The sequence below is a fragment of the Mastomys coucha genome, unplaced genomic scaffold (genome assembly GCF_008632895.1).
Source record: "Mastomys coucha isolate ucsf_1 unplaced genomic scaffold, UCSF_Mcou_1 pScaffold5, whole genome shotgun sequence".
Classification (NCBI taxonomy): domain Eukaryota; kingdom Metazoa; phylum Chordata; class Mammalia; order Rodentia; family Muridae; genus Mastomys; species Mastomys coucha.
This window is the reverse complement of record NW_022196911.1, coordinates 48,393,028-48,403,728: the sequence shown is the minus strand read 5'-3', so window position 1 is coordinate 48,403,728 and position 10,701 is coordinate 48,393,028. Positions and strand designations below refer to the sequence as shown.

The following is a 10,701-nucleotide window of genomic DNA, read 5'->3' as shown; positions in this document are numbered from 1 at the left end:
AAAAAAAAACTTGTCTCTAATAGTATACATATATGTTAATAGAGCTTTGGTCCACTAGATAAGGCTCCTAAAGAAAAGCAAGATAAAGTCAAAGCCTCAAGCAATGCCTTCTTTGCCTCCAATAATCCACAGAGAGAGGGACCTGAGTAACTGCTATCGATTGGATAACTTTGAAAACCACAACACAATTTCCAGAGTCAAAGCTCTGGTTCATAATTGCCTGGCTAAGGAGACAAGCAGACACTAGCAGGAGAGTTTGGGGTAAGAAAGGACCATGTACAAATTTTCAAACTTTAACTTCTAAGTCTCCCTTTACCAAATTTCAAATTGAATTTAAAATATATAAATACAATAAGCTGATAATTTCTGCAATTTGTTTTCAAAGTAATGTCAAAAATTGAAGTTTTTTCTAAGTCTAAAATCATTAAACTTAAAATCAGAGTAACAGTAACACTGTGTTGTTTTACATGAAGTAACTCCTTAACAACAAGTTTGGGAGACCTGTACCTAGCCAGGTTCCCCTTCCCATTCCCAGGCGCTCCGTTACCTTTCTTCTGAAAGTGTTTTGAGTCTCCAGGCAGTTGGAAGAAGTCTTTCACTGCAGTAACTACCTGCACTCTCCCTCAAAGACTAATCTGCATTTCTAAATCTGACTATGAATTTACAACATACACAAAAATCACCTGGGAATAAAGCAACCAGATGACTATATAATATGAGAAGTTTTTAAAACTAGTTCAGTAAATGAAAATTTTAGAAAGTTTCCTTTTGTACAAGTGCCTAAGTGTGTCTCTATGACTGATTTCCAGTAAAGAAAATGTACTTACTCTGAATTCTCTCACCCCTTATGATTTAATAATGGCAGCTCAATGAACCTGTTTACATATGTGAGAATGTCAAAGCCTTTACCACACTGCCTCAGATCCAGCAGATGTTCTAGTTTCCTTAGCAACCAAAGCAGTATGCTCATGGTATACTTGGTATACATGGTATATACAACAGACATGCATTATTAACTTTTGCATACAGATAGTATAAAAGGAATATATGTGTTTCTCAGCAGTATACGGGACATGTTTTAACTAATGTTCTTTCCTTCTCAGTCCTCCTTTTGTTACATGAAGAAGCTGTTAGACTGAGGTTAACTCTGCTCTGTGCCCATGGCACAGGAAACCACATAGTGGCTGTTCCTTTGGAACTTCCTATAACCACTGTGTTAACCTGTGATCTTTAGAGTTCAGGTGCTCGCTCTCTAGATGTAATTTATTAACATCTAATAGCCTACGCCTACTGTGATACAGATTACTGATTCTACCTTCAAAATATAATAAAAATAGGAAAACTTAAAGATAATATAAACAATGTTGCTTTAGTGTACAGCACTCAGTGACTAAATGGAAGGTTTACTAAGAAGAACCCTATCTTTAACATGGTTTCCTTAAAGATTTATTTTCTTTATTTTATGTATATGAGTACATGAGTACACTGTAGCTGTACAGATGGCTGTGAGTTATCATGTGTGTGGCTGCTGGGAATTGAACTCAGGACCTCCGCCGGCCCCTCTCAATCCAGCCCTGCTCGCTCCAGCCCCACTCACTCCTGTGTAATTCACTGTAGCTGTCTTCAGACGCACAAGAAGAGGGCCTCCGATCTCATTATGGGTGGTTGTGAGCCACCATGTGGTTGCTGGGATCCGAACTCAGGACCTTCAGAAGAGTAGTTAGTGCTCTTACCCGCTGAGCCATCTCGCCAGCCCTAACACGGTTTCTTTATTAAATGTAAACTGTAAACTCAGAGTAAGGGTGGGCAAACCTAGGCCACTAGTGCTTTTTCTTTTCCTTTTGTTTTTTTTTTTTTTGTTTTTTTTTTTTTTTTTTTGAGATGCTTGTTGTTTTGGAGAAAGAGTATTACTATACATAGCCCAGACTGGCCCAATTTGCTTTGTAGCTCTGGCTTTAAACTAATGGTAATCTTCCTGACTCTGCCTTCTGAGTGCTAGGATTATAGACATTTATTTCCATGCCAGTATTCCACTGCTGTTTTGTAAAGAAATTGTTATCAGACTGGAGATATTGTTCAGGAGTATGGTACTCGCCTAACAGGTGCAAGATTCTGTGTTCAATCTCTATCACCACCCAAAAGGAGAGAAAACCGAGGAATAACATGTGCCTACACATAACCTGAACATTTGGGAGGCAGAGGCAAGAGGATCAAGTTCAACTCATCTTTGACTACATGTGGTGAGTTTGAGGACAGCCCAGACTACATGAGACTCAGTCTCAAAAAACAAAACATCAAAGTTAGTGTTTGTAGTCTATACAGCTTTTGTATTAAATGATAGAAGTGAGTATTTAGGAGGCAGGTTATATGGTCTCTAAAATCTATAATCTCTAGCTCTTAACAGGCAAAGTTAGCTTACATCTGTCTTAAAACATTAGTGTTTCTGCATGGGAATGTATGTAGCTCCATAGTGAAATATGAGTTTAGCATGTACAAGGCCTCTGGTTTCACAATGAAACCAGAGTCCAGTGAGATGGCTCAGAGGGTAAGGGGGCTTGCCAACTTACACTCCACAACCTGAACTTAATCTCTAGGACCAGAGAACTGACTCCTATAAGTTGTCCTCTGACTTCCACATGCCTCTCCATACACACACACATTCAAAATTCACGGTGATTTAAATTTTAAAAAACAAAAGAGTAATACTTCTAGCATTTAAAATATCCAGCTATTACAGATAACTTCTAGGAAAAAAAGACATCCATTGAGCAATAAACTTACGATTTTGACTGGTGTCCATTTGATGTTTTAGCAGAAGTACTGTATCTTTCTGAAACAAAAAAAATAGAAGTGAACAACTGAGTTATTTAGATTATAAAATATCTATGCAAAATGTCTATCTTCAAATATATAAATAAAATACATTGTACAAGGTGGACAAAAGAAACAGGCATCCTCAGGCAATGATCTTCCACAGCGATTTTACTACAGTTTTTCTTTGTTTGTTTTTTGTTTTTGTTTTTCGAGACAGGGTTTCTCTGTGTAGCCTTGGCTGTCCTGGAACTTGCTCTGTAGACCAGGCTGGCCTCTAACTCAGAAATTTGCCTGCCTCTGCCTCCCAAGTGCTGGGATTAAAGGCACCACAGAAATTTTAAAAGGCAATGTGCTCGCATTACTGTAACTCTGCTGATATTGATCTAGTTCAATGAAAATTTACCCAGTATCTGGAGAAATACATACAGACCTGATATTCATAATAACATGGCTTTATGTATAATTTTTTGAAGACAGGGTCTTACTACACAACCCAGGCTGGCCCAAATTCACAATGCAGAGCCTGAACTGGCCTTGAACTTCAATCTTTCTGGCTCGGCTGCCCCAGAGTCAGGGTTACAAGTATGTATCACCACATCCAGCATTATAATAGCGCAGCTTTAACAACAAAAGCTAGGAAATAAAATATATGTTCACTATTAGGAGGCTAATTAACTGTAATTATTTCATGTAACATGGTTTAATATTATAAAAGAGTGGACTAGAATTACATACTGATAAACACTTAGAGTAAATCCAGTGAAAAATACCAAAGTATTAACAAATCAGAAGAAATGTATAATACTATTTGCCATAATTAAACACTGGGGAAGTAAATGGGGGTGGGGTAAAAGTCAGGAAGAGACATTTGTGAGAGAAAATGAAAAGGTTAAGGTTTCTAGCTAGCTATTTTGGGGCATGTCAGCATCTCAAAGCTCAGTTTGGTGATACACTCCTGTAACTCTAGTGTTCAGAAACAGAGGCAGAAGGATCTCTGAGTACCAAGTAAGCTTGGGCTACATAGTGAGAGCCTGCTTTAAAAACCACTGTCAGGGGCTGGTGAGATGGCTCAGTGGGTAAGAGCACTGACTGCTCTTCTGAAGGTCCTGAGTTCAAATCCCAGCAACCACATGGTGGCTCACAACCACCCAAAATGAGATCTGACAACCTCTTCTGGTGCATCTGAAGACAGCTACAGTATACTTATTTATAATAATAAATAAATATTTGGGCTGGATGGAGCAGGATCTGAGCAAGCGGGGTCTACTGGAGTGAGTGGGGTTGAACAGAGCAAGCAGAAGTTCTAAAAGTCAATTCCCAACAACCAGATGAAGGCTCACAACTATCTGTACAGCTACAGTGTGTACTCATATGCATAAAATAAATAAATAAATCTTTTTTAAAAACCAAGACCAAAAAAAAAAAAAAAAAAGCCACTGTCAGACCCAGGCAGTAGTGGTGAATGCCTTTAATCTCAGCATGAAGGAAGCAGGGACAGACAGAGCTCTTTGAGTTCAAGACCAGCCTGGTCTATATCATAAGTTCCAGGACAGCCAGGGGTACACAGAGAAATCCAGTCTCAAAAACAAAAACCAATCAAACAAACCTCACTGTCATTTCCTATTTATAACTACAGCTATAAGGTAGAACTAAATGGCCATACAGATTTAAAGTTTAACTGCTTTAAGTTGTCTTGTGACCTCTATATATGTACTATAGATATTCCTCCTACACACATGACAAATAAGTAAAAATAGGTAAATTCTTGTTTCATCTCTTGCATTAAGATCACACACACAACTAGTAAAAGGTCAAATTTTTCTACATCTTTCAGAATACTCTTAGGTCAGCGTAAACCTATCTTATAAGTGGTTGTTCCTAAAATATTTTTATTCCAGAGCCTCATGGCAACACTCAGACATCTGCAATGGCGAACCTCACCAGTGTCAATCTACACGCTTCTTAGTGCACATTCTCTACAGCCATCTTCCACGAGGGTCTGAGAGTGAAGAGTGGAGGTGACAAGGAGGCTATAGAGGACCAGAAGACTCAGGAAGAATGAGTAAGGAATACATAGAAACCCTAGCTTAGAAACCCTAAGTGTGGTAAGTGCTAGCACGACAGTTCCTGCCTACAGTTTTATTACCACAAAACCAATACTATGAAGAAAATGGGAAGGCCAAAGAATGGTTCTTACTCCATTTGGTGCCCACCAAATTGACTTTAAGAAATTCTGTTAGTTCAGATAAGTTTATTTTCATTTTTTGTTTGCTTGTTTTTTTGAGACAAGGTCTCTCTACACAGCCCTGGCTAGCCTGGAGCTCACTATGTCAAGCAGGCTGGCCTTAAACTCATAGAGATCTGCCTGCCTCAGATTCCTAAGTACAAGGAAGGATTAAAGGCATGCGCTACTATACCCAGCTTATTTTCATTTTTAATGACCTACAGTTCTTAAGTTTTCTTAAGACTGAGCTCAGGGGCTGGAGAGATGGCTCAGAGGTTAAAAGCACAGATTGCTCTTCCAGAGGTCCTGAGTTCAATTCCCAGCAACCACATGGTGGCTCACAACCATCTGTAATGGGATCTGATGCCCTCTTCCAGTGTGTTTGAAGATAGCTACAGTGTACTTATATATAATAAATAAATAAATAAATAAATACATCTTAAAATAAAAAAAAAAAGACAGCTCAGATTGTTATTTACCAGATCATAAAACCACAAGGTAAGACACATATAAAAATTATTAGGAAGTAATATAAGGTATGGCTATATGAATAAAGTACCCAATCATAAAATAGGTTAATTTGAAAATCAACAAGAAAAGAAATACTTACTTTGTTCTCCAGGGCCAAAGTTAGACTGTTGGGACTCCTAAGAGAAAGGGACATGAAGTTATACAAAGTAATGGTATGAGAGAAAGATCAGTGAGAAAAGATCCAAGTGATAAAAATGCTTCAACATATATGAAAGAGAAAATACTGGAAGAGTGTGATGGCCCCATCTACACAGACTATCAGAGCTTATGGAACTTATCAGCACAAGGCCACCGAACAGTCTCCATTGCTTTTCAGCAGCATCCACAATACTCATAATCTAATTCAGAGACCTATCGAGTTCACATAATTTCAAGATTTTTGGTCTTGGGGCTAGAAAGATGTTTCAGTGTTAAGAGTAGGCTCTTGCTGAGAATCTGAGCTCAGTACTTGGTTGGTACCTATGTTGGGCAAATCACAACCCACTGTAATTTCAGTTTCAAAAGATAAGACACCCCCTCATAGCCCTCTTGGGTACCTGAGCATACCGGCATAGACTGCGTACACACACATACTTATAAAAATACATCTTTAATTCTTGGTCTTGAGAAAGTGCTTGGACTACAGATGTGAATGAGTAGTAGACAGCATTTGCTTACTATACTCAAGATCCTGGGTTCAATCCCAGAGTAAAGAAAAGAATTAATTTAAAGTAAAAAATAAAAAGAGCTAGGGACTTAACTCAGTTGCTACAGTACTTTTCTAGAAAGTATGAACCCTGGGTTCAATCCCCAAAGGCCCTATAAACTAAGTGCTGTGGCTTATAACTATAATGCCAGTACTTGGTAGGTAGAGGCTGAAAATCTGGGAATTGAAGGTTACTCTGAGCTACATGGTGAATTCAAGGATAGCCTGTGCTATCTAAGAGCCTGTCTCAAAAAAAACCCAAACAAACAAACAAAAAACCTAACTAAAAAGAGCTGTGCCATCTATAATACACTCAAAATATTCTACATCTCTACAAAGAAAACACAGCTCCCACAGGAGTGTCCCATGACATGCCACTTGACTCCCTTCCTACTTTCTGTCCCTAGTTTCTTACAAACCAATAGCATTGTAAAGAACAAACTGTCATATACTTCTTTTTATTATTTATTTGCTTGTTCTTCTCAGATAGGGTCTCAATATGAAGCTCTGGCTGGGCTGAAACTCTATGTAGACCAGGATGCCCTCAAATTCAGGGATCTTCCTGCTTCTGTCTCCCCCACAATGAGCACATACTTAAAAAAAAAAAAAAAAGCTCTATGATAGTACAGACCTGGCACGAGGGAAGCTTTAGTAAAACAGAAACATAGCTTTCCAAATAAAATAACTTCATGTACAAAATATATGCTGTAAGATATATTGCCAACCTTATATACAGATCTATTAAAAAGCCTACTTAAAAAAATTAAAATTAAATCATCTTTTAATGACAGAATTTTCTGGGAAAGTACAACCAAAATAATAAGAAAACTAAATATATATTTGCTATTAAAAAGAAGTCAGCTGCCAGGCAGTGGTGGCCCATGCCTTTAATCTCAGCACCTGGGAGGCAGAGGCAAATGGATTACTGAGTTCAAGGCCAGTCTGGTCTACAGAGTGAGTTCCAGGACAGCCAAGGCTATACAGACAAACACTGTCTCGAAAAACCTAAATAAATAAATAAATAAATAAATAAATAAATAGATAGATAGATAAATCTATCTCAGCAGAGATTGTGTTCTCTGGTTGAGTCTCATGAAGAGTGTTTTAAACAAGTGTAGCAAGCTTAGAAAGGAAAAATATAGGCTGGTGAGATGGCTCAGCAGGTAAGAGCACTGACTGCTCTTCCGAAAGTCCTGAGTTCAAATCCCAGCAACCTGGCTCACAACCACCCGTAAGGAGATCTGACACCCTCTTTTGGTGCATCTGAAGACAGCTACAGTGTAATTATTTACAATAATAAATCTTTGGGCCAGAACGAGCAGGGACTGAGCAAGTGGGGTCCTACCATAGCATTGACCGGAGTGAGCAGAAAGTCAACTATCTGTACTGTTACAGTGTATACTCATATACAGGAAATAAATAAGTATAAAAAAAAAAAAAAGAAGAAGAAGTAGTAGTTGAGACTTGGTACCAGGAAGAAAGCCAACAAGAGACGATTGGTGAAGCCTATTTGCAGTGGAAGACCCCAGAGTATTCAAGATGCCTGTACTATGGGATGTTTACCAAGAACAGCAATGGAGTGAAGTCAACCAGAGTCTAGAATGCTACAGATGGCAGAGCTAGCAATATGGCCCAAGCCCTTTGGAGGAGCCCAGAAGATCATGTGTAGATCCCAGACACTGGAACAAGAAGCTGTGAAGTTGAAGTTGCCTTTGAGACTCAAAGATGTTAAAGATGCCAGAGCCATGGAATACCTGCCTAGGAAAGGTGCTAACACAGAGTGGAACCAGCCCAGGAGAAATAACTTTATTGCAGTCATCAAAGATGAAAAAGGAGTGGAGATCTGAAGACCACTTTGACATCAGACATGAAGATGCAGAGTTGGGAGTTTGCCCAGCTGGTTTCCTGTCTTGCTTTGGGAGATTGCAGTTAAGTGATCAGATGAATCTCAGAAGAAACTTTGAACTTTGGACATTTTTTTAAAAGATTTATTTATTATTATAAATCAGTACACTGTAGCTGTCTTCAGACACACCAGAAGAGAGTATCAGATTTCATTACGGGTGGTTGTGAGCCACCATGTGGTTGCTGGGATTTGAACTCATAACCTTCCGAAGAGCAGTCAGTGCTCTTACCAGCTGAGCCATCTCACCAGCCCTGAACTTTGGACTTTTAACACTGTTGAGACTATGGGGACTTTTGAAGTTGGACTAAATGTATTTTTTTATTATGCTATGGCTAGGTATGGCCCCCATAGACTCATGTGTTTGAACAAATCTATAGGGCCCAGGGAGTGGAATGTGATGGTTAATATATGCTTGGCCCAAGGAGTAGTACTATTAGGAAGTATGGCCTTTTTGGAGTAGGTGTGTCACTGTGGGTATGGGCTCTAATACCCTCATCCTAGTTGCCTGGAAGTCAGTATTCTCCTGGCAACCTTCAGATGAAGATGTCGAACTCTCAGCTCCTCCTGCACCAGGCCTGCCCAGATGCTGCCATGCTCCCACCTTGATGATAATGGACTGAACTTCTAAACCTGTAAGCCAGCCCCAATTAAATAATGTCCTTATAAGAGTTGCCTTGGTCATGGTGTCTGTTTACAGCAGTAAAATACTAACTAAGATAGTTGCCATGCTAAAACACTGACCAAAAGCAACTAGGAAAGTTATTATTTTTATGTTTAAGTGTTTTGCCTATATGGATATTTATACACCATTTGTATGCCTGGGGGCCATGGCGACCGGAAGAGGATGTAAGATCCCCTGGATCAGGAGTTATTATAGGAAGTTGTTACCAGGTCCTCTAGGACAGCAAGCCAGTGCCCTTAAACAGAGCCATCTCTCCAACCCTTTCCTTTATATTTAAACATCTCTTTTAGTTAGAGAGAAACAGATTCTAAACCATGTAGTGTTTTGCCTACAACACCCAGAAAACTTGCCAGAGGCCACTGCCAAGCAAGTTTCTATAGCCTCTAGACTAAAACTAGAAAATCTAACATGTTATCCCAATTGCACTCAAGAACTCTGCCTCTTTCCTGTGATAAAGGGTGCTAGTTGTGCTCAGATTCAAAGGCTACAGCCTAATTCTGTACCAAATCTTATTTTATTTATTTATTTATTCATTCTTGGGGTTTTTTGTTTTTTGTTTTTTGTTTTTTGAGGCATGGGCTGGGATTAAAGACGTGCACCACCACTGCCTGGGCAAATCTTATTTTTAAAAAATGTAAAATTTTCAAAGGTTGCCATCTCCTTTCCATGTATCGGTTGATTTCTCATTTTCGCCACATCATTATGCTCATCATATAAATATGACAATATTTTATCTTGTAAAATCAAATCATTTTCAACATAACATACTGCTTCTAGCATACTTGTGTAGTACCATTTATAGAAATGTGCTTCAAAAGGCAATCTTCTTTTATACTACATCTTCTAGTATCTCTGTAATCATTTTGCTATAGGTTTCTACTTAAAAGGTTTGTGGGTGAGTGTGGTATCATATCTCTTTAATCCTAGCACTTGGGATACAGAGGCAATTGTATTTTTCACATAGTAAGAAGACACTGTCAGCCAGGCAGTGGTGGTGGCACATGCCTTTAATCCTAGCACTTGGAAGGCAGAGGCAGGTGGATTTCTGAGTTAGAGGCCAGCCTGGTCTACTGAATGAGTTCCAGGACAGCCAGGGTTATACAGAGAAACCCTGTCTTGGGGGGTGCGGGGGGAAGACACTGTCTAAAAATCAAGAAAACAAACTAAAAACTTTTTTTAAAAGGTTGTCATCAACAAGAATGGTTGTCAAATTTAATGCTTGGAATAGAAGGAATAGAACTTAACTATGTTAAACAAAAACAGAAATTTAGAAGTGCAAACCATATATGAGATCATAATACATTAACTGAGAACAACAACATATAAGATACTGCAGAACCTGAAGGTGTAGCAATAAAACAATATAAAATGGGACAACACAAGAAAAGACTGCATTATGTAATACCAGTCCTTGAAGCAGGAAGAAGGAAGAAAACAGAAAAGAATATGAGTGCAAAGGTTTTACTAACTTGGTAGAAACTATAAATTACAATTCCAAGCTCAATAAACTCAAGTACAAGAAGAGAATTAACATACATATAGATTATTCAAGCCAAAACATCTACAAGTTAGAATTCTATAACTGGGGTGGGGGTGGGGGGTTGCTCAGCCAAGCACGGTAATACTTGAATCCCAGAGGTAGCAGAAGAAGGAGGACATTGCAGTCCAGGCCAGCCTGGGCTCTATAGTGAGGTCCTATTTAAAAAACAAAACAACCAGGCACTGTGGTGCTTGCCAGTAGTCCCAGATAGCTTGAGAAGCTGAGGCAGGGGGATAACTTGAGCCCAGGAATTCTGGGGCCAGGTTGGGTAACAAATACCACACACACACACACACACACACACACACACACACACACA

At 39.0% G+C, this 10,701-nt stretch overlaps 1 protein-coding gene across 3 annotated transcripts in view; it reads right to left on the bottom strand.

Moving 5' to 3' along the window:
* Positions 1-10,701, bottom strand: part of Aff4 (AF4/FMR2 family member 4) — a 75,649-nt gene that overhangs the window by 25,274 nt on the left and 39,674 nt on the right. For all 3 annotated transcript variants that reach the window (XM_031354339.1, XM_031354337.1, XM_031354338.1), the window contains 2 exons: positions 5,649-5,685; positions 2,782-2,830 (listed from right to left, as the gene is read on the bottom strand). In XM_031354339.1, the coding sequence (XP_031210199.1) occupies positions 2,782-2,830; positions 5,649-5,685 (86 nt within the window). The remainder of the gene's footprint in view (positions 1-2,781; positions 2,831-5,648; positions 5,686-10,701) is intronic.